Genomic DNA, 24,199 nt, shown 5'->3' with positions numbered 1-24,199 from the left:
CATTGAGAGATAAATCTTTAATAAAAGTTTATAAAAACAAACGCAAACCTAGACTGGGAAATATGTCTAAAGAATGACACCTATAAATGACAGGCGTCTTGATCTTCACAAATTGTTAATTTTAACAAACTCAGTCTATGCGACTGTTTGTTTAATGCAGTAACCTTGCTAACCAGGCTGAAGGGAGGGCTCAGTGACTCATTTGTGTCCTTTGATAAAAACAAGAGCATGCTCTCATGACTAAGCCGCGGGAATGCGATTCCCATTCCTGATCTGGTTCATCAAAGTGCACGAAGCACAGAGTCCTGCCACACCCGGGCATCAGGCAAAGGTGATGGAAGGTTCACTGGGCTGCCACACGCTCTCGTCAAACAAATCTTCTGGAAGTTCTTCTTCATCTCCATCAGGAAAGTAGGTGGGGAAAGGCAGGTTCTTGCAGGAATCCTTGTATGCAGGCAGTGTAGAGTCTTTGATCTGAGAGAATAAGGAAAAACCTCTCATTCATATGTGCTACCAATGCTGGCCTGTAAAGGGACCTCCGACAAAGAGTCTCCGCTCTACACGTCTGAGCATGAATGCAGCCACTCCACACAGAGGCGAACAGCTCTTCTGCTGTATTTCTTTGTATTCTAGGAATTTTGGTTAATTGTTTTTCCTCAACTGAATCAGCTAGCCCCTGAGAATAAAGCCACTGCTGACCACTGTGTACTTTACTGTGACCTGTAAGTATGTATTTAACTGTCCAATAGGATGGATAGTTTAGAAGTACATGTCAAGTATCTTTTGTATGCATATTTATCTTTCAAACATAAAGGTCTGACACTAAATACAGTTAACACTTAGCAACGTCCAGTCTGCTGTGCGCTCTGTTTGCCTGATTTGTTACTTTGTTTTCTACACTCTAATACAATTTTGGAGGTTGAGGCTTAAAAACATGGAATTTACTCTATTTCTGTTAGTTTTAAGTCTATCAACACAAAAAAGGACATAACAATTTTATTAAAGAAAGTAGCTTATATTTGGCAAGGAGCATTCTAACTGAGAAGTTAAAGACAGAATGACGACATTCAGCAAAAACAAGAGAAAGAAACCCACAAGTGTTTACAGAAGCTCTGAGAACATTTTATGGCCTGAAAACTTTCAGATTATGTCTGGATTCACAGCAGATGTCCCTTAGCAGAGGTGCTGATAAGATCCAAGATGCTGAACTTTAGTTTTGGATAATATTGGGATCCTCAAAGCTTCTGTAGACTCAATTCAGAGAAAAAAAAATACACTTACATAAACAATAAAATAGGGCTGGTTCATTTTAACAATGAGAAATAAATAATTTAGTCAAAATTAGTCAGCAGCTGTTAGGAACAACTAAGTATATAAAAAGAGTTCTATTTTAATGCCCCTCATTACAATTGATCGGGAAGTGGCCAAGACGCTGCCCAGGGAACCATCACATTCCGTTTTCTCCAATGCCCAACCTTAGGCTCAGCTTTAACTAGGAAAACACCCTATAAGAAAACTGTGTGCTAATCTGATAAACATTGTCACATAGGATGCAAGTAGTGACTTCTCATCACTTTTATGTATCCACCATACCTGAGGGTTTCCCGTCTCAAAGCTCTGATGCTGTTCCCAGTATAAATGAACACATCTAATGTAGTAAGTATACAGCTCACACTGTGGTCTCTATTTGTTTCTGCTGGGGCATCAGCGACGGGCTCACCTCAGCTATGAGCCCACTCACACGGCAGATCCTCGGAAGCGCCCAGGCTTTACCTCAGTCTATCTGGTCTACACGTTAGTCTTATTTCCCTTTTCCCTTTCTCTTTAGTTCTGACAAGGACAGCAGGTGTTTGGGGAGGCAGGTGTGACTGAGTGGCATGTCAGTAAGACCCTGGCCTCCACTTCAGCACTTCTTATTCTTTCCCCAAATTTCTGGAAAGACAGATGAGGGACACTGGGCAATGGCTCCCCTCCCTGAAGCCTTCTTTGCCACAGACTGCTGGACTCCTGGCTCCAGTGTGCAGCGTATTATTTCCAGCGCGGCTTTTGTTGTTTCTGAGACGCTCCTACAAAGAGAGCCGGGGCAGGGCACGCGGCAGCAGAGGCGCTTCTTTAGAAGCTGCAGAACAGAGCGAGCGAGCGAGCGAGCGAGCGGAGAGAATTCATGGAAAGGACCGGGCAACGAGGAGGAGAATTGTACGCACCTTTAGCAGACAGCCGTACATACCTTTACTAAGCAATTTTTATGTCCAGGCACAGAGCCATTGACATAGATTATGTTGTGCTTGGTGTTCACTCTCCACACCTGCAACAAGGAACGAGGAGACAGTGAGATGGAAGCGCTCTCCAGTCGACCACACCAGCATGGAAGGCCAAGCAGAGGCTGAAAGCTTTCGGCCCTGTGTTAGTGACTTGCGAGGACCTGCACCTCACTTCCTGAGTGTGGCAGCTGGCGACTCCCTCAGCTCCATGGAGTCTGCTGACTGAGAAGGAGGTGCGGTCAGCTCTAGTGTGGCTACCATTACTGTTCTACACTAGCCACTGGGAATTCCTAACTGCCTGAATCTAATCTCTAAAGTAAGCAGGCTAAGCAGACTGCCTTTAAAAACATCTCAGCAAAACAAACACACAACTGCAAAGTAATAGTCAAAAATGAAATAAAATAAAGGCAGTAAGAAAATAAATGCCACCCAGAACACCGTGACAGAGGTAAAATAGAAATGGTGGGAAAGAGACGTCGACTTATCTGGTAACTGACTTCAGGGTTGACTGACTGGGCTGAGGAGACTGAGCTGGTATGCCTGTGAGGGAGTCTCAGCGTAGACTTTTACTCAGTCGATGACTCGCATCCCATCAGGGGCCCAGAGTAAACGAAAGCGGCTGAGAGAAGTATGTCCCCTCTGTCCTGGAAGTCTGTCCCAGCCACCTCAACTCCAGTCCCCCTGCACCAAGGACCCAGGGTCCACCCGTGCTTGGGCTTTAGTCTTCTCCGGACTTCTGCTCCAGCCTGAGAACTCCCATCACTGGGCTTCCTGGCTGAGCTTTGGAGTGAGTCAGGGCCTCAGCCTGGAGGCAGCCCACAGTGGGTTTCTCAGCATCCATATAACAACCAGAAGGGAACCCTAGAACCATCCTTTCATGGATCCATCAGACTGTCCACTCAGTCACACATCCACCCACTCAGCCAAATAGTGTCCCCCCGCCAGAACCCTGATATAATTATAAAAAACATATATACAGAATCTATACATTTTATGTGTGAATAAAAATGGAAAAATCACACACAATATCAGTGACCATTTCCGGGTGTTGTTGCTATGGTAGCTTATTTTGTTCTTTCTATGCTTTGAGCTATATACATATAAATACATGCATGTTTGTTGTTTTAATGAAAGTATAAGCATATAGAAGCCCAGTACAGTACAACTCATTTCATTCTTTTGAATGACTCTAATTCCACATCTACAACTTAACCCCACGCCCTACACCTTTAACAGTTAAAAAGCACCCTTGTTCAGGACACACACACACACACACACACACACACACACACACCACACAGTGCACACTCTGGCCTTTGCATGTAAACTTACATTAGCACTTTACAGACTTACTTTCAGTCCATACACTGTCCTGTTTTGGTTTCCCATTCGCCCGGGCATTTTAGTTCCAGGCCAGACTCTGGCAATATCCTGAATAACAAAAGACAAAGTTCACATTTACAGTAACTTTGATTCCAAGGATGTATAAAGCATACTGGTCCCCTCTACTGCTAGCACTCTCTCTTGATGGTTAATCTGCAATCTGACTTGAAAGCGGATGTAAGTCCAGCTTCTCTCAAGCTTCCACCATTTGATCTGTATCCACTGACAATGCTGGCGGAACTCATCATCTGTGACAGTCACCAGGCAGCAGGATGCCATTGTTCTGTCTACAGGGATTAGCCAGCTGGCAGGAACCATTTTGTTCTCTTTCTTATATACTCATGGATGCAATTCACTTATATCAGCAGGAACCCCTTTCTCTTTGGGGGGTAAGGGGTTACTGCTTGTTCCTGAGAGAAGGCTATATATATAGCTCAGGCTGGCCTTGAATTCTTGATTCTCTTGCCTCAGCTTCTGTACTCCATGAATTTTCAGCTCTAAGCCACAATTGTCTCAGCTCTGCTAAATGGGAAGCTCCTTAAGCAGGCGTCTGTGTCTCCTTCCCATGTCTAAGCACTTCCTGGTTTTCCTGTCTAGGGCATCTTGGGTTCACTGTGTCCTTCCAGTGCTGGAGTTTTAAATAAGCTAACCACTGAAGGGCTTCCTGTCTGTGGGGCAGGATGCTTAGACCACACCCTGCACTCTAGGCATACCCACTGCACTGGAGCACTTCTGTAGGTCACTGCAGCAGGCAAAGTGAAGAAACAGACGGACAGACAGACAGACACACTCATGAAAACACACACAAGGCTGGAGCAGACTGATGACACAGGATTCTCTAACGGAGGAACAAGATTCTAGGCTTCCATCACCAATATATGTATTTTTTTTTGCTCAATCCTACAATTCACAGAAAATTATTTATGAATTGCTGCCATCAGTGCAAAAAGCAAATCTAAATGTAACACTTGTATGTGTTTGCTGTGTATGATTTTCCTTACTTGTGTATCTGTGCATGTGTGTACTGTGTCGTGCCTCTACACTTGTGGTGTAACATCCCTTGGGGCTGGAGCCATGGGCACTTGCTGGACATCCGAATTGTTACTCAGGTGCTGAATTCTCACTGCTGCTCAGCAATCCCTCAACTGCTCCAGCCCAAAGAGTACATGTTTACACTTACACTCACGGTAGATAACCAGGCAGCTATGTTAAAATACCTGACTTAGTTACTCTTCCCCTCCTCTTCAGTGTGGCTGCCAGTCAGCTGAAACACTCAAGCTCATTTCCTAATTATATTTCATGTTGCATTTACTCCCCTCAAACATGAACAAAAGGTTTTTATTTTGAAATTGTAAACCATTAGCAAGGCTCCAGGGGTAAACACTTCAGCATACAAAGAGCATCTTCCACTGAGCCTGCCCACCATCACCTGGAGGCAGGCAGTCTCACTGCATCTTCCCGGCCCTTCTACTAGCAAGGACGAACGAAATACACACACCCTGAGTCTGCTGCAAGTCACCACTGTTTCCTAAAGGTCTCACCCATTTCTCTTCTAAGAAAATGTTGTTTGTTTGTTTAAATAGAGCTATGAGTTTAACCTACACAAACCCCTGTGGGCATCCATGTTTGCTATTCCAAGTAACAAGGAGGAGCACCTCGTGCCTTGTCCTGGGGAGAACACACTTAGGGCAAAGCCAGAAGCAGCTCTGCGGTGTGGAAGGCAATGCCTGCAGTTTCCCCAAGGTCCTGCTGCCACCTTCATCAGGGCTGCATGCTTCCGGGCACCCATCATGGATTCTGACCCTATTTCCTGGCAGCCTTGTGAACAGACCTCTCCTCAGCTCTCAGGAGACAGTGTGACAAAAACTCAGCAACTTGGAACACAATCTGGTAAGTGAGGACTTAGTACCTGAGGGGCAGGAGCTGTGATGTGCTTTATTGTGAGAACGGAGTGTGTGACCTCAGCCACCAGCAGAGGCATTCTTAGTGCAGTACTGTTTACTTCTGTTTCTGTCAATGGCTTCCCCCTTCCTATACGCTATCCTTGACAATGTGAAACAACTGCTTCCTTCAGAGCAAAACTAGTATGTGAGGTGGTGGCCACCTTCAGGTGCTGTAATAATTCAGATGGGACACCGGAGAAGACAGGAACAGAGAGTGCTGCCCACAGGTACTCATGCACTAGAAAAATGGGTGAGGCCAGGCCCACGGAAGACTGACAGCTACCAGGACCCCCAAGGCTAAGCAGAGTCCTGCAAGATCTGGGCTAACCTGGGCTATAGAACGAGCCCCAGCCCAAGTCCCACCTCCTTCAGTGAGCGCCACTATTTATACTCACCCCAGTTGAGATAGCGCCAGGTCTCCTGTGGGTCTTTGTTTGACCATGAGAAGCAGGTTGGCCTTTAAATCCCCATCTTTTCATGACGCCCTGAAAACCTTTACCAATACTGGGGAGAAAAGTTAGAATTTACATAATGAATGGAGTATAAAATATTTCTGACTACTTTTTGACAGCACTTTGGAGTTCTAACAAGTCTTCTTATCTAAATAACCAGAAAAGGCCATACCAGCCAAACTGCAAATGAACATTTCTTTATCTGTCTTGGTTTGCACCTCCCGCTGGAACCTAGCTCTGTATAAAATGTTACGTCAAGACTGTAAGACAACAGCAAGCTAGGTTTGGGGAATTTACCTATGAAGCTCACCCTCATAATCTCGGGGTGCTTACAAAGCTCTAGAAGCTTCATCTCATGACAAGCATGGCCAGCAGCCAGCAGGTCGGACCCGAGAGACCCCTCCCCAGGGCTGATGCTGGGCTCAACCCTCTTCCCAGGAGCCTGGGACTGACTGGGTTCAATGAATATAATATGCTGAGATGAGATGTCCATGTGAGCCTTGCTTATAAGAGACCCTCCTCTGGTACTCTCTTTTCTTGCTTCCTAGGCACTACAAGCAGCAGCTTTCAGTATATGAGCACTCCTATGGACCACAAAGTAACAAGGTTTGTTCCAGGCAACAGCAGAGGCCCTGCTGCTGTCAACAACTATGCTAGTAAGCTTGGAGGCAACTTTTCTCTAGTCAGGACCCAATGTGACTATGGCCTGGGAGAGACCCTCAGCCAGATGCAGTTAGGCAAGTGTGCTCAATTTCTAACCACAGACACTGAGGTTGCAACTGTGTGAGGACAACAAGTCAGAAAGCAACAGCTAGTGCACAGATCAGAACACTGAATAAATAAACCTCTAGATGCTGGGCAAGTAGCTTTAGATGGCACCAGATGGATCCTGACCTGTGGTGAAAAAGAAGCTAGTGGAAAAGCAAAAGTAGAAAAAGGTAGTCTCTTAACAACTTAAATATTATTTTTTAGATGAATATACTTTTTGTGCAGAGTCTGTTAGCTTGAGAAACAAACTAACACCACCAAGTTTAAACATTACTAAAGGCTATCTCTGAATGTCAAGTACATCCCTCCAAATGATCCTGTGCAGGGCCAGGGGACTTGTAGATCTACTACAGGCATCATCTATGTGCTCTTAAAGTGCAGATTTTCTTCACCTTTCACTAGACAATAGCAATTTAATTTAACGTAATGCAGTGTAGCTATGACTAGATGCTGTTAAGATCAATTAGAGAACAGCATGAAAACCACGCTGCTCCCCCCAGAACCTTGCCCTGTGCTTATTAAGAAAGAATTCTCAGACAGGAAGGACTTGGATAACAGTTTTAGATAAATCAAGGACTTAGCATAAAAACAACTCAAAGTTATACACAGAACCCCTCAGGCGTGTACTCAAACCACACTGACTTGTTAGTAAGTTAACTGTAGCATGCACCTCTTTCTGCCAGCATATACTTTCTCATTCCTCAATAACTAAGAAAAAAAAAGAGCATTCCTATCACAATAGGAACATATATTCAATGGAAAAATTACTGCATAATCCTATAGAGAGCTGAACACCGAAGAGAAGCTATAAGGATCAAATACTGAAACTATGCTTCAGAAATTATTCATATTTACACTTAACAATGAATTTCAGTGCATACTTGCAAAGTAATGTAAAAAGCTTAGCAATTTAAAAATGAAGAGAAATAAGTGAAGAGTAATTTGGAAGTCTTCCATCATTTAGCAAGTAGCGCCTAAGTGCAGAAAGGTGGGACCAGCAGTGCCATCTTGCAGAAACATGCTTTAAAAGTACCACCTTCGCACACTGGCTGCCTTCTGTACAAGTTCACTACTGCCTTCTGAGTTCTCAAACTGATTATCTGCCTTAAAAAGTCAGCGTGAGAGCATGCACCAGAAAACTCGCAAGCAGGTAAATTACAGACGATAATTGAGCTCATTTCAGAGTAAATGATTACAAGATGAAAGCGGTACCCTGAAAGTGCTAATTATGTGTCAGCTAATTGCAGATTGTTTTCCAGTCTGGGTCTGGAACACTTCATGAGCCCCACTGTGTACATCGGGAACCTCCTCAGTAAATAACTTCTGAACAAAAGGCGAAAACACAAGAGACACCACAATTATGGGCTTAATTCAGGATGCGGAGGCCAGGGTGCACCTGTTGCTCCCGGAAGCACAGGTAGCCAGCGTCTCACTTCTCCAGCTGCTAACCAACTCAGAACAAAAGTGAACCAGGAGCGGAGGGAGCGAGGGATGAACTCATCTTCACTTAGCTTAGCGCTTAACAGTGTAAGTTACAGAAAACCACACCAAGGCAGATGCCCAACTCCACCCTCCTCCCCCACTGTGGGGCTTTGCTTGCCTGCTTGTTTGCCTGAGACAGGCAATTGCCCTGGCTGGCCTACAGCGTACTGTCTCACAGGCTGGCTTAGAACTCATGCAATCCTCCTGTCTCCCACAGGACTGGCTTTGCAGGTGTGCACCACTCTTCCTAGCTACCCAGTGTAGCTTAACTAATGGCTGCAGAAAGAAATCAAGTGAAAATTCAAGCCAGGGAGAATGCAACTTTAGACATTCCAACGTTAGTAAGGCTTATCTGAAAACAAGGACAACACAAATGAATTTATTTAGATGCTTAGACTGTTTAAAGGTCTCTCTAACTTAGAAGACCTGCCGCTGTTCCTTGGCCCGTGTTCTCTTATGGGCTGCACACAGGGCAGAGATCATGCCTTATTTAGCCCACGGCCCAGCCTAAAGAAGTGTGTCTAACACCCATCACTGCCACTGTCATGCTGTGGGGAAAAAGGAAAAGGGAAAGAAAGGTTCAGGGCAGTGGTTTTCACCCTGTGAGTCCTGACCCCGGGGGTCATACAAACCTTCCACAGGGGTCACATATCAGATATCCTGCACATCAAATATTTACATTACGATTCATACCAGTAGCAAAATTATAGTTACGAAACAGAGAGAAATAGTTTTATGGTGGGGGTCACCACACCATGAGGCACTGCATGAAAGGGTCCCAGCATGAGGGGGTTGAGAAGCACTGCTCTAAAGGCTTGGTTATAACTGTAAACCCTTCCAGAAGGCAATGCGTAACTTACTATTTCCCAACTCATCCCATTCATCTCTAGAGGTCACTAGATTTTCATCTCCTTGTCATATCATGACGACAGCCCAAGTATCGACAACATACATGGTTTTAAATCAAATCATCGGATACTTCTTTACACTGCATGGCAGGGACAAGCGTCTGAGGTGGGCAGAGATGAGAAAACTGCTCTGCTCAGAACCGTCTCTGCCCAGTTCTCTTAGGACACCTCTACGATCCCGCCCCCAAGTCCTGTCCTTCCCACTGGCTTCAGTGACATCTATCTTTTTCTTCCTTCTCTTTTCTCATCAAATTAACCGTAAACCTCTGCAATCTATTTTCTTCTTCAATTAGTCTCTGGGAACTTTTCTGAGATTAATCTAATCCAAAAATGCAAATGGATTTTAGTAAAATAATTTTTATTATGAAATCATTGCACATACTGAAGAACAGACTATAAGGAAGCCCGAGCATCCACCACTGACCACCAACTCCAGGCCTGCCCTGTCTCATCTTGTTTCTCTTGCTCTGCAGCTCCAATAGGGTACCGAAAAGCCATCTCCATCATGAATATCGCAGTATGGAAAGCTAAGGACACTTTTAAACTACAAACCACATATGGTTACCATAGTCTTTAAAAAGTAAATGACTCTTTAGTATCAATATGCAGCCAGTGTTCAGAGGCCCATGGCCTCCTGTGAAAACATGGCTGTCCTCTGTCCCTCTCTGGAGTCTCCCTACCTCTCTGCCACCAACGTTCACTTTGTCATTTCCTTAATCTTTGAGACACCCTTCCTTCCTAATGCCTCATGTACAGGCCCTCTGAGCACCTGCTTTTGTGAGTACTTTTACTGGGGATAGAAATGTGCATTCAGGCCGGGCAGTGGTGGTGCATGTCTTTAGGCCTTTAATCCCAGCACTTGGAAGACAGAAATGGATGAATTTGTGAGCTCAAGGCCAGCCTTGTTAACAAAGTGAGTTCCAGGAGAGCCAGAACTACACAGAGAAACCCAGAAGTCATCTTTTGGGGCTGGAGAGATAGCTCGGTGGTAAGAACACCAGCTGCTTTTCCCAAAAACCTGGGTTCAGTTCCCAGCACCGTCACGGTAGCTCACGCCTGCCTGCAATCCAGCTCCAAATGATTTGCTGCCCTCACAGACATACATTCAGGCAAAACACCCAAATAATAAATCATTAAAGTAAACACATTTTTAAAATGTACGTTCATTTGCATGTTGACTACATCTGTCTTAGAGCTATTGAGTCAAAAGATGTTTGATGTATAAGAACTCTTAATGAGGTCATGCCTTCTACTCCTCTTTCACAGTATGTCTCACTGAGGGTAGGACTTTCCTTTTAAACTCTAAACAGAAGGCAGCTGAGAACATGGGAATGGCAGACAACGGTCCTGAGCAGGTAGGTCCTCAGTGCCAGCCTCGAGCCAAGTGCGGGAAGCCCTTCTGCTAAAGATGAAGTAATAAGAGCTAAGGAACTGCCTCGGTCTCAGAGCTGTCTGAGCAATGACTTTCAGCTGTGACTCTAGCTTACCGGTTACTTAGTAATCTCCAGTCTTGTTGACTTGGGTTTAGTTGCTTGGTAGATTTAATTTAGGAAAGCAATCATAGCCACTATGTTTAAACAATAAACCAAGATCCAACTCTAAAACACTTCCTCTCAAATTAGCCTTCCTCTAGAAACAACCATTCACTTTATTATTTTTGAAATATTATCTCTTTATAATCTAACCACTCCTTGTTTCACTACATAATTTACTGCTCCGAATTGAGAGTAAATTGAATTTTTAAAGGATTGGCAATGGAGGACAAAGTAGAAAAGTCTGTCCCCACATCAGTCACAGGAGAAAGAAAATGAAGGGACACAGAACCTATACCTGAAAGGTGACATCTCCATTCATAGTTAATGGGGAAAACAATTCTCTCATAGGCTCCAAAGAGCTTAAATTCAAAACAGGAAGTGCCTTCCAAATGAGGAGCATCGAGGGACATACACTAAAGAACTTAAAGGGAAAACGAAAAACAAGCAAATACTTGTGGGCTGTCCAGACACGCCACAGCCCAGGAAGATAGCACAGGTAAAAGCCGCACAGCTAAGGAGCCAACACTGCACTCTCTGGAGTTCAAACTGAAGCAATCAGCCTACAGGCATGTAAACCCTAGGCGGACAGCAGCAACATGCTAACACAGTGGCAACATGCTAACACAGTGGCACGGTCCCTGCAAATACTCAAGACAAAACTATGTGAAATCTAACTCAAGCCGGTGTCGGGGAAGTCAGTCTACATGAAGACACAGACCAGCGTACAGTGAGCTTCCACAGGGCAACTCACCTCTCATACTGAAGTTAACCGAATGCTGTGCCGCAGCCATGCAGTGGCAAGGACCTCCTCGGTGTGGTCTGCTTTCTTCCCAGCAGACCATCACTACTTCAATCCTAAGGAACCCGTCCCCCTAGTCATCATTTGCTATTTATCCTGGAGGCTGCCACATAACTTCAAATCATTGTTTTCTAGAAATAGAACCTTACAAAAACAAAATGAAACAAAACCCAACCAGACAAAACCCACCCCCACCTTTCCTCTCTATCCAAGAAGACTGGAATTACCAGAAGGGGGAAAGAAAGACACTCCGCAGCTCAGCAGCAGTATATGAGCTGAAAGCATCTACTGAGCACAGGCCTGGAAAAACTAAGCTCTATACCAAACCAGTCACAAGCCTGGCCACAAGTCACCTGCTGACCAAGGCATCTGACTCCATGCCTTCTCAGAGCAGCCTGTACGTCCTGCAAGGTATGGAATGCGATTCACACAGCACTGTATATAAACTCACAGGATTAATGCATGGCATCTTAGGACTGGTAGTAATTCATAAATTTAAAAGTAAAATAATCTGGTCTGTAACCGAGTCTTCACTTGCTAGCTAACAAAGCTCAGGAAAGCTGAAGAACAGTCTCTAAGAGACAAGAAGGAGACTTTACTGGGGAGAACAAAAGGGACAGGTTGAGAATCTCCTAAAGACTCTTTGACCACCAGTCTATCCCACTTCACTTCTACAGAGCTGGACAAAGAAAGGCAGCTAGCAGCTTTGGCAGTGGCCTATGTCTGACAGGAGGTGGTCATGGTGCGGAAACTCAACTGCCATCAGGTTCTTTGTAAGGAACCTAAGGCCACACTCATCAGTTTCTTGGGGTGAAAACTGCTGTTTGGTCACCATCACAAAATAAATGCAAACAAACTGCCCTCTCCCAGAGTCCACAGACACCTTTATTTGTTGAAGGCTCTTGGTGCTGCTATCTTTGTAGACATTGTCATGTGACTGAGAAAACAAACACAGAAGACTGAAGTCAGGATCCATGGTGAGAGAACAACACATAGCAACCGGGGCTTTAATTCTGGCTGTTCTAGGTTGTGTGAGTTCCATCTGCCAGCAGAATCCAGTTTGCAAGCATCTACAAGGACAAGCATCTACTCCACATTACAGAGCAGTAACTTCTCTAAGATCGGAAGAGCCCGTGGAGTCACAGAGACACTGCTACATCTCGAGGCAGAAGTGGTTAAAGTCCCCAGAATTCTAGTCCAGACTAAATGAACCATGGTCAGCATTCTGTCATGGCAGTTAAACGGTCATCTCTACATTAGGCCCTGGAATATACGAGGGCTTACCTTTCCCCGCAGAGACTCATTACCTCACACTAAGAGCCCTGAATCTAAATCGTGCTCCTAAGGGGACCTGAGGTGTGGGATCTCCTTTAGTTTCTGTTAAAACAACTGCAAACATGTCTTACAGTTACACTAAGACACACTTAAACACAACAACCACTTTTACAAATAGTATAAAATCTTACAACTCCCGGTGACTAGAAAGAACCTGGAGTCAAACTGCAGTAGTCACTGGGGTCGCCCACCACCCCTGCTCAGCTGTGTTTCACAATTAGATCTTGGTCTTTAAAGCAGACCTAACTGGGAAAGCACTCGAGTCATGTGATCTTCCTCTGAGCCCATTTCTGGAAGCATACATCTCAGTTCATCTAATGTACACTTGTATATGAAACCAGCAGTCAGTGACTTTACACACAGACGTATGTGAGCAGTCTGTCTCTATGAGCTGACTCTCGAGACTGTACTTTCACCCGCTCTGAACTTTACCCTGTGGAGAAAAGCAAAGCAAAGGAGAACCACTGAGGACCTACGTTTTGGCTGTGACATCCACATACTGTCCAGGGCGAAAGTGAGCTGCATAAAGAGGGGTCCCTGCATGAAAAAGAACACGAGAAATCAATGTTATCTGTCAGCAACAGAAAGGACTTCATCCACAGATACTTGGCCCAGATAGCTATCAGCAGTGCTTTCAAATGCTCACAGATCTTCAGCAATTAGGAGCATCAGAGATACCCAAACCCTAAAGCCATCTGCAAACAGGGCCTACTTAATGATGAGAAAGCCAAGGAACAAGGGGTCCCCGCCCCGTGCAAGGCTCCTGGTGCTCCACTGAGCCTCCAGACTACTCCTGCAGGCCAGCACCTTCATGGAGCCGAGGTGGAGCTGCTCTAAATGAGTGAGTCCGTGGCAGTTACTGTCCCCTTGCTGGCAAGCAACGTTTAATGATTCCTGGTTGTTTCAGTGAATAGGTATGCTGAATTAAAATATAGTGTCCACTTACATAAGGGGAACAGGCGGGGTTTGATGCAGTCTTTCATCATCCAGAGGACGAGGAACTGTGCCAACCTGACTCAGTCTCTCCTCTGCTGGGTATGGATTATGGTGTATATATTCATATGGCACCTGCTCATGTCAGATTATTTCTGCTCTAGGCACAATACTGATAAAGTCTCTCTCACATAGCATAGGCTTAGGTCTTTGGGTTAGACAAAACCTGTCTTTATAGATACTCAGCACTTGTAAGGCTCAGCCCTGACCTTAAAAATTTGTTATCTTGGGTAAGAGTCAGCACTCTATCACCAATTAAGAACCCTTTAAACAAACAAACAAACAAACAAACAAACAAACAAACAAAAGATTAAAAAAAGAGGGACCAATGTAGCTGAGAATGAACTGGAGGTCCTAGTTTGTTTAATTAGTACAAAGGGAGGGGTTCAGTGGAGTTTAAGAGAGCATTTTCTTTTTCTTTTCTTTCTTTTTTTTTTTTTTTTTTTTTTTTTGGTTTTTTGAGACAGAGTTTCTCTGTGTAGCCCTGGCTGTCCTGGAACTCACTCTGTAGACCAGGCTGGCCTCCAACTCAGAAATCCGCCTGCCTCTGCCTCCCGAGTGCTGGGACTAAAGGCGTGTGCCACCATGCCCAGCTGAGAGCATTTTCTTTAAGGTAAGATTAATCTAGGTTTGTAAAGGGGATTTAAATAGAGACTTCATTCTATGTATGCCAAAATATCACATTATATTCTATAAAATAAATACAAATGATTTATCCATCAAAAATATTAATTAAAAAAGGGAAAAATAAGGGATTACAGAGACCTCATTTTTGTAAGGCTGAACAACTCAAACTGCAATGTGACCATCACTGACTCAGAAATGTTATTTAATATGGTTAGAACTCCAGCAAAAATGAACATGAACTTGACTTTTACAACGATCCTAAACATGAACAGAGGGCCTGGACAAATTAAATCTGCTAATATCAAAGTGGATACTAAACTTTTCTTCAGAACAAAGTATTTCAGAACAATTCCTTTATATTTAAAGTGGAATACTATTATAAATCAGACCAATAAATGATATGACTTATACTAATTTTGTAATTCAAAATTACTTTGCCTTCAAGTTAGAAATTTAAACTTTAAAAATTTCACTATCTTTTTGCTGCAATGTAAGTTCAAATACCATGGAGCTCTCCCGAGGCCGAACATCAACAGGAATCAGTATAATCACATGCCAGTCCTTAAGCTGACATTCCATGCACGGGAGATAACTAACTCTCCCAGGGCTACGTCTGCGGCTCTGTTTGAGGCTGCATTTCTCTCTTCAGGGAGTGTAACTGTTCCTAGCAGAGCCCTAGCCTGCAACCATGAACACACTTTGAAGCTAGAGCGCTTACTTGGAGAGGCTCTTTATAAACGTGTCACTCCCCACATTTGCACCAGAGTTCCTCCCTCTCAGGGAAAACAAAGAGGATCCTACAGCTTTCCCCACTTACCAGAAACAAAGACTGTTTGTTCCTAGTGATTAAATCAGATAGGTTTTATATTTAAAAATACATGTTTGGGACTTTGTGTTTTGTTTAGCTTTACTGAAAGGGCTGACATTAAACAAACCACATATTCGGTATTTTTACCTCCCTCCTCTCCCGACCTCAGATTACCTGGCTTAATTACAGCGTTATCTGTCACATGAAAGATTTTATGTATCTGTTTTGGTGGCAGTCCAAGATCTCGGTAAAATTCCAATCTAGAGTCAGGTTTCTAGAGGGAAGAGCAGCACATGTGATGCATGAAACAGCACAAATGACCTGAGTGCAGAGCCCCAAACCAAGTTACAAACACACAGAAAAATAGAAAAATCAAAGCATACTTTATTCCCTACTGAATCAACACCATCTAATTCCCACCACTAAAGGGAGATGAGATTATATCTAAACTAATTATCTACATAAGATCAAATCACCTTGCTGCTTACATCCAACCGTGTGCACAAGTCTCAGCCTGGCCGCCCTTGCCCTTGCTGGTTTGAAAGCCATCCACACTGGCCTCAGGTCCTCTGTCTACACTAGTCTCCTTCTTCACAGGATGTTTCCAATAGATTTTCAGATGAGCTGCTCTCTAATTCAGGCCTCCCGGTTTACTGTCCAAAAGAACCATTTTGTCAGCTTATTTTTCTTATTCCTTAGACCATTTATCTACATCCACTGTGATACATATTACAGTCTTTCTTATTGCTAAATCACCTATACCTGCAGCTCAGTGGACTGTATCCTGAATGCAGTGAAAACTGCTGCTCTAATGGGGGCTGAGCAGTGAACACTGCAGCTCTAATGGGGATGTGCACTGAACACTGCAGCTCGAATGGGGCTGAGCAGTGAACACTGCTGCTCTGAGGGGCCTGTGCAGTGAACACTGCTGCTCTAAGGGGGGCTGAGCAGTGAACACTGCAGCTCTAATGGGGATGTGCACTGAACACTGCAGCTTGAATGGGGCTGAGCAGTGAACACAGCTGCTCTGAGAGGCCTGTGCAGTGAACACTGCTACTCTGAGGGGGCTGAGCAGTGAACACTGCTGCTCTGAGGGGCCTGTGCAGTGAACACTGCTGCTCTGAGGGGCCTGTGCAGTGAACACTGCTGCTCTGAGGGGGCTGAGCAGTGAACACTGCTGCTCTGAGGGGCCTGTGCAGTGAACACTGCTGCTCTAATGGGGCTGAGCAGTGAACACTGCTGCTCTAATGGGGCTGAGCAGTGAACACTGCTGCTCTAATGGGGCTGAGCAGTGAACACTGCTGCTCTGAGGGGGCTGAGCAGTGAACACTGCTGCTCTAATGGGGCTGAGCAGTGAACACTGCTGCTCTAATGGGGCTATGCAGTGAACACTGCTGCTCTGAGGGGGCTGTGCAGTGAACACTGCTGCTCTAATGGGGCTGAGCAGTGAACACTTTTCTCTTGAGAAGCTATTGTTCCCTCTCTTCCCTCCAAAAGACAGGTCCTATCATTCTTTGCCCTTCCCCTTCTCGATTGCTGAGAACTCCTACGCCCTTTCTCACCTTCCTTCACACTCACGCCTGCAAGAGAGAAGAGGCTTTCCATACAAATCTGTTACTTTCTTGTGTTTCAAATTCAAATGTACTTGGTTTAAGTTTTCAAATTTGCTTTCAACATTCACATAGCTCAGTTGATTTATCAAGCACAATGTTATTTTGTTAACATAAGACTTTGAGTATTCCAAGAAACTTCTGAGAAGAAACCCTTATGTTTTGATGTTTTGATACAAAATAGCTAAAATGAACATCATAGCCTACATTACCACTAGACTCCAACATAAAAGAATTAAGACAATATATATGTCTTAGTTGCTTTTCAGTTTCACTAAAATTGAATAACTGTTTCAACTAAAATCACAATCTTATAAAACTAGGTCTTAGCCATGGGCACAGCCAATGCTCAGCAGAAGCGACAGCAGAAGTGCTCGAACAGTCTGCTCGGCCCTGCCCGCTTCCTTTCCAAACTTCCAAAGAAATGATTCAGAAAGGCAGTGCAGAGGCTGATGGCACTGTCACACGTGGGGAGCCCCGTCCATGAGGCTGAGTCTCTTGCAGAATTCCTCAGCAATTATCCTCCCTACAATGAAAACACTGCTCTGCTCCCAAGATGAATTGATTTAATCAACTTTTAGGGCCATTTACTGTTCTTACAAAGAGACACTATGCGCCACGTCAGTTTTTATAAGGTACAAAAATAGCAAAAACAAAGTAGCCTACTTTTTTTGGGTGTAAATTCCTTGTAGATTAAAAAACAGTTCTAGCCTTATTATGAATAAAACTATTTTAATCAACTTATTTTGAGTGCCCAACTATTCAATATTTGATATTCATAGGTCTTTTAAAAAAAAAACCAAAAAGCAAACTAAAAGATAAAAACAAACCCTCTATATCGTTAGTCTAATTGCAGCTCCCCTGAGGGCTAAACATGTAAGTGGCTGGTACATTTTTAGTTTGGAAAATTTCTTTCCTTTTTAAACAAAAACACTTTAATTATAAATGATGAGTGCTTCCCACACTGGCAAAGTAACTTTCTCTTTTTCTTATTAGTACACATTAATGACACAGGGTAGTGGGTCTCACTGTGATAATCGCACATATTTTGATCATCTTGCTACACACTCATCCTCTCTAACCCCCTTCTCTAACAGACCTTTGAGAAGTGACCACTCTTAAGGTTTACGTAGCTGAATGGCTAGCATCCCCCACAGTGTAAGAAAAGCTCGTGACCCTCCAGATCCTCACTGTGCTGCACGCTCACCGCAGATAACACTGTAAGGTTATACACGCAGGAGAGGGGAACAGCAATCTCAAATGTGAAAGTAGAATACTAACCTTTCTGAAAAAAAGTATTAGTAAGTACTAGCTATTTTGCAAATGCTGTTGTGTTTGATCAATAACACATCTTCATCATTACATAAAGGGACTATATTAAATTGTGCTCCCGAGCACACTTTCTTTAAGAGCTAACGGATTCAGAATTGATATAAGCTTCAGAACTGGAAAAGAATTTAGAGATCTCCAAATCCTATCTTTACGAGTAAAAGGATGCTGAAGGGGGGTGGTGGTGAAGAGGCGCAAATGGAGGAACCCAGGATCAGCGCTCTGCCTATGCACCATGTCTTCATCATCTCCTACTTAGTTTTAAAAAACAATGTAGACTCATTTTTATATGTGTATGTCTTGCCTGCATGTATGTACGTGCACCATCTACATGCCTAGAGCTTGCACAGGACAGAAGAGTGCATTAGGATGTCCTGGAGCTGGAGTTACAGATGACTGTGACCCGCCATGTAGTGCTGGGAACTGAACCTGGGTCTTCTGCAAGAGCAGCTAGTGTTAACACTGGGCCATCTCTCCAGCCCTGTTTTCTGCTATGTCTGAAGACTCACTTACTGATACATCTTTTAGAGTAGAATAAATTGTCCCAAATGATGGCTAATTTATAGATGTCAAGACTATAAGGTCATACATTTACAAAACTGATAATGGAAAAGACATTAGTTGTATAAAAACAAAGAAGTGACTCCCACAAGCGTCCCTTTAACACCCACTGTCGCTTTTGGTCTCCTGAGAATTGCTCAGGTTCTCCCCCAAACTGGGTGTCTCCAGTTCTGGAGCATTTATGCTGATTTATGAACTACTTCATTCATCCCTCTTAGCAGCTTGAGGTTCCCAGGGGTTAGTATCCAGAAACATCAGGTTTGTAGGGTCATGGAGTCTCTCCTGTTCTTATCAGTGGTCAGCCAAGTCCTGACCAGAAGATCTCTCCTCTGTGCCAGAGGCTGAAGTGATTACATGTGATAATGGATGCAAAAGCCTTCACACCATGATCCTGGCATGTAGTAAACACTCAATGAGTTAACTGTGGCAAGCACCTCCATGCCATGGACCAATCTCCTCTTAGTGACACATTCCTTCCATGAGACTCAGGAGTAAATGAACCTCCCAGTTTTGTCAGAGCAGAACCGCATCTCATGAGGACTCACGAGGCCCTCTTGAGAGCCGTGGAGATAGCAGACATCTATGGCACCCTGGTTAGCCCAGCTGCCTGCAGGAGTTGTCTACACCTAATGCAGAGCGAGTGTTCCAGGCTTGTTGACTCTTAGCTGTTACCCAGCCTGGGCTGGGCTGAGCTGTCCATGCTCCTGTGTGCAACCCTCACACATACTGCTCCAAGTGATCCCAGTATCTCACGGGCTCACAAGCTGGGCTTTTGCTTAGCTTCTCTGCTCTGTTGTGGGTTCATTCTGAGGTGAGTTCATTCATGTCTCCATAGGAAAAGTCACACAAGAGCATGCAAGAAATATGAGCTACATGTGACAGACAGTATGGTTACATCTTGATTTTTGCCCATGTTTATTTCATAAATGACAACAAAAACCTAAATTTGTTTGGAGATGAGTGGTGTGTTCACTCGCCCTTGAAGATATTAATTGGGGGCATTTTTCTAACACGCTACATAGTCAGCATTCTGTTAACACTGCACTTAGGAAACAATGATCTGTTAAAAAGAAATCTGATGTGGGTTCATATGCATCCCAAACAGAAAGTTCCTTCTAAAATACGTAACAATAATTTTTATGAACTTCTGGTTTTAAGTGTAAAATTGATTTTTTTTCATACAAGAAAAAAAAAGGGTAAAATATCTATGTTTTTCTATGCAGGAAAGCCCTATATCAAATGAAAAAACCAAAATCAAACAAATGGACCCAGGATGTGCTGAGTGTACGGCAGGCAGTCCAGGCAACTAGAGGAAGCTTGTTTAGTCCTTGTGATGAACCCAACACAGGCAGTGAGCACGTTAACCTTCGCTTCACCGATGTACAAACACTGTGGCTCTGTGAAGTCTAGTCAACCCAAAATCTCTGCCAGCCAGACAGGCCTCAGGGTCAGTGTCAGTTTGTGACTACAGAACATTCTGCAAACATGAACGTATGTAGAGCTAAAACTAATAACATGTAGTATTTTAGGAATGAAAATATAGACTTACATAGAAGCGTGACACGGTTTTCCCGCCCACTGTCAGGGCTGCGATTTTTCCATTATGGTCTTCCTTGGGAGTGTATTTTAACACATGACAGTCTTGTACCTGAAAACAAACATAAAACCTGAGCTTGTAACGTGATCCACCAGCCACAGTGAGTACCTAGGACAGTCAGGATTACAGCAAAAATAATTATTTTTAAAAAAGAGTTATAATCCCATGACTGTGCCTGCCTCTCCCTAATCTTCACTTCTCAAACTGTGACCCCAATCAGCATGAGCATCCCCTGGGAATACGGTACAGTGAACCCAAGTCCCAGTCCAGACTTTAAACCTCTGGCTAAGTAAGGAGAGCTGCCTTTCGCTCAACACTGCATTTGCGAAGCTCACTTTCCTGCTATGTGTAACCCCATTCACTGCCCCAGACTGTGTGAATGGTCATCACCTGTTCTCCACACTGATGAACACTTAGGAATTCCAGTTCTAGGGTATTAAACACCATAGTGCCTGAGACAGTGCTGAAGAAGAACCATGGCATACACCTTCCGGGACTTCCCAGAGAACCCATCGAGACAATGACTACAGGGTTCATAGGCCTAAACTTGACACACAGTAATAAACTGCTTCTTGTGCGGTTGTACCAGTCTGCCATTATTGATCCACACTCAGACCATAATAGTTCATGAAGGCTCTGTACCTTGTTAACATTCTAAGCGTGCACAGCCTATATTTTAACCATCATCACACCTCTGAGATTAGACCCAGGACACTGAGCTGTCCAGAATGATCTAGAGTAATGGTCTAACTTCATCTGTGCTTTCTCTATAGTGAAAGCAGTTGAAAGTTTCCAGACACTATGCACCGTCTCTAGGAGCTGACATTTGTCATCTCTTGTGGTCCTCACAGTAACAGTGTGCAGTGAGGCCTAACTTTTCCTCTTATAGAATTATATCACTTAGAGAAGAGGCTAGAGCACTCATGAACATAGCAAGTGGCAGAGCCAGGATTTATCCTCAGAGCCTGAGTCCTTAACCATTTCAGAATGACTGCTCTTGGTGAATAAAATGTGGTTTCCCCGGAGGAAGCAGAGTCCTCTCTGACTGTCAGCAAGGAGATCACAATCACAGTCAGGGCCTGAACGAACTACTGTGAACATGATGGGCTTGAGACACTTTCTAAGAATGAATTAAGTGGATGATCCGTGAGGCTCTATGCTACCCTACCCTGCCTAGGCATTACTCCAAGTATTCTAATCCCATTGTGAGAAAACTGGTTTAGGCTAGAATCAACTTTCCTGGAACCGTCAGAAGCAAAGCTCTTTACTATTATCTGTCATATTCTTCTTTACCACACCGTTTTCTGTCTGGGATACACATTTCAACCAATGCAGGTTATGTGCACAGATCTTGGCACACACATATCCCTTATAAGCATGTTTTCTTACCTGTAGTAATGTGACTGCATGCTTTTGACCATCCTTGGTCCATAAAGGCATCATGCCTAGCTTCAGGGCGATGAGGCCAACTCTGAAAGAACCTGCCAACAAATATAATATATTCAAGACTACTTACAGATGTAATTATCTTCAATTATATTAGGTACAATATACTGGTGGTTAATAAATGTTTGTAAAATTAGCAAATGTAAGATAATTCTAACATTTCAGCTTTAAAATAACAGTATTCATATAATAATAGTATTAATATATATAATTCCATTATTATTCTTTTGTAGTTTTAGTTCCTGTCCAGCATTATCAATGAGAAAACATCTATTCCAATTCTAAGGCATTAAATGGTATTATACTACATACATGCCACAAGTTCTCTTCTACTAAGCTGTCCTCTATAAAGAACTTTTGGGGCTGGCACTGTAGCTCCATTGGCAGAGTGCCTGCCTTGCAAGGACAAGACCCTAAGTTTGATCTCATGTACTGCATAAGCCAGGTCTGAGGGTATATGCCTATAACTCAGCACTCAGGAGTTAGAAGCTGCAAACTCAGGAACTCAAGCCAGGCTAGACTTGAACTTTTGTCACTAGACAACAAAGTGTCTCAATAACTCCAGAGAACACACGTTCACAGGAAAAGCCCCATCCTGCCTGGTCTGGCCACCAATGGGTTTAGTGTATTATACTACATACATGCCATACATACATGCCATACATACATGCCATAGGACATGCTGATTCTGGAACTATGCTTCCCAAACAGCACACAAGCATCCCAACTGAAAGTAGCTGTATTAATACAGGACAGTTTACACTGGATTTTCCAGCCTCTTCTTCCTGGTTTCTACCTTTCATTTTATATTCTTTGTATCTAAAGAAGACAATATATGCAGAATGCTTCACCTCACACCTACAAAACACCTTCCTGAGGTCTTTTACTTATCTGGAAACAAATAAGCTGGCAGACGAAAGCAGAATGAAACAGATATGAAAATTCAAGATGTCATATGTCACCATTTTCATGCATCAAGCCATACTGTAATTAAGGGGTCACATCTCAAATCCCTACACCTCACCTGGTTCCCAGGGATGTAAAGGCCACGGCTCATCTTTCAAGGGATTCAGTTTACTTGTCAGCTGGGTTTTATTTTCATCGGAGACCAGTTGCTTAACAAAGGAGAGATTTTCTTCAGAAAGATGTTCATCCCACCAAGTACTACTCTTGCTGTGGAGATTTCTAACAAAGAACAAGATATTCTTTCTGGAAACAAAAACAATCAAGTCATTATTTCCATTTAATGTAGGGGAGGCCACAGTTAGATAATGCACTCACGGCCTCAGGGAATGGTGTGGTTTGTCCATTTTCCCTAACACTTCTTATAATAACACGGGGGCTTCTGCTTTAACCAAGAATGGTTACCCTGAAGGCTAAATTTATCTTTTCATTAACAATAAACAATCCTACCTAACTAATAAGAAACACATGAGTGACTACTAACCCACATGAATCTGTACTTGACAGTTTTCTAATGGAGTGGCATCGCCAATGTTAACAAACTACCAAATAAGCAGTTTTAAAAACAAAACTAAAAACCACAGAACACAACCCCTGTCCAGCAAATGCACTAAGAAGGAGATTAGCAGCTTGAGGCAAGGAAGGAAGGAAGTGTGTTTAATTTTTGCATACGGTGGGGGTGGATGAGAACCTAAATAAACCTCTGGGCAGTCTACTTTGGTTGGTAGTGAGGAAGTTCCAGCTTAGAATTACAAGTGATTTTCTACTCATTAGCTGAGTGACTTTGGACAACCTATTTCCCTTTAGTTTCAGTTTTATCTGAAAAACTTTCACGACAGTGGTCTGCTCACCGGACACAAGGCCTAATATAGGTTACAATACAAACACAACGTCTAGTCCAGCACTGGCTGGTTGGAAGACATTCTTGCTGCTGCTAATAGTCGCAGCTAACCCCTAATTCCTTGAACATTAAAACAAAACCCCACTACTCCTTCAAGGCTTTAGATTGAACGATGCTTTCTTAATTTTCTATGCTACCCCCTTGAACACATGGCCCCTTCCACTTCTAACCCTCTGCGGCAAAACCAAATCTCTGTTCAAGGACATAGTTGAGTGGGCGGCGCCCCCCGCCACCACCTCTTGCCCATACCCACCTTCTCTCTAAGCCGGGGTCAGCACCTAGGCCTCTGGCGCCACAGCCCAGCACCCGGGCGCCAGCCTGCGCCAGCAGCCTCCAACCCGGCATGGAAGTGGCCGGGCAGGGCTCGGCTCGCGACACCTCCCGCCGCGCCGCCGCGGAGCTTTCAGCAAGTCCCCAACCCAAACCCCAGGAGTTCGTAGTAGGCCTGGGACAGCAGTCACGCCGTTTGTCCGCCAATGCCCTCCGCGGAGGAAAAGC

At 43.9% G+C, this 24,199-nt stretch overlaps 1 protein-coding gene across 3 annotated transcripts; it reads right to left on the bottom strand.

The window, feature by feature from the left end:
• Mrpl3 (mitochondrial ribosomal protein L3) lies at positions 1-24,199 on the bottom strand. Of its 3 annotated transcripts, none has more exons than NM_053159.4 (10): positions 23,955-24,199; positions 22,862-23,046; positions 21,781-21,872; positions 20,344-20,442; positions 15,469-15,568; positions 13,343-13,403; positions 5,983-6,091; positions 3,615-3,692; positions 2,228-2,305; positions 1-474 (listed from the first exon to the last, which is right to left on the bottom strand). In NM_053159.4, exons 1-10 carry the CDS (start codon positions 24,044-24,046, stop codon positions 322-324), a joined length of 1,047 nt encoding a protein of 348 aa, NP_444389.2. In that variant the 5' UTR covers positions 24,047-24,199; the 3' UTR covers positions 1-321. The 3 variants fall into 3 exon arrangements, with proteins under 3 accessions (NP_444389.2, NP_001351441.1, NP_001351442.1); NM_001364512.1 differs by having other exon boundaries at positions 22,862-22,952; NM_001364513.1 differs by lacking the exon at positions 1-474 and having other exon boundaries at positions 1,000-2,305.

The sequence above is a fragment of the Mus musculus genome, chromosome 9 (genome assembly GCF_000001635.26).
Source record: "Mus musculus strain C57BL/6J chromosome 9, GRCm38.p6 C57BL/6J".
Taxonomy (NCBI): Eukaryota; Metazoa; Chordata; class Mammalia; order Rodentia; family Muridae; genus Mus; species Mus musculus.
This window is presented reverse-complemented; position numbering and strand designations above follow the sequence as displayed.

What these genes read in the sequence shown, in the direction of transcription:
- Mrpl3 (NM_053159.4), bottom strand. Translation starts at nt 24,046, where the DNA reads ATGCCGGGTTGGAGGCTGCTGGCGCAGGCTGGCGCCCGGGTGCTGGGC. An exon ending in TAACGCTGTAATTAAGCCAG is followed by an intron (nt 13,404 to 15,468) that starts GTAATCTGAGGT and finishes TTTTTCATGCAG; the next exon opens with GGACCCCTCTTTATGCAGCT. An exon ending in CTGGCGCTATCTCAACTGGG is followed by an intron (nt 3,693 to 5,982) that starts GTGAGTATAAAT and finishes TTTGTTATTCAG; the next exon opens with GATATTGCCAGAGTCTGGCC.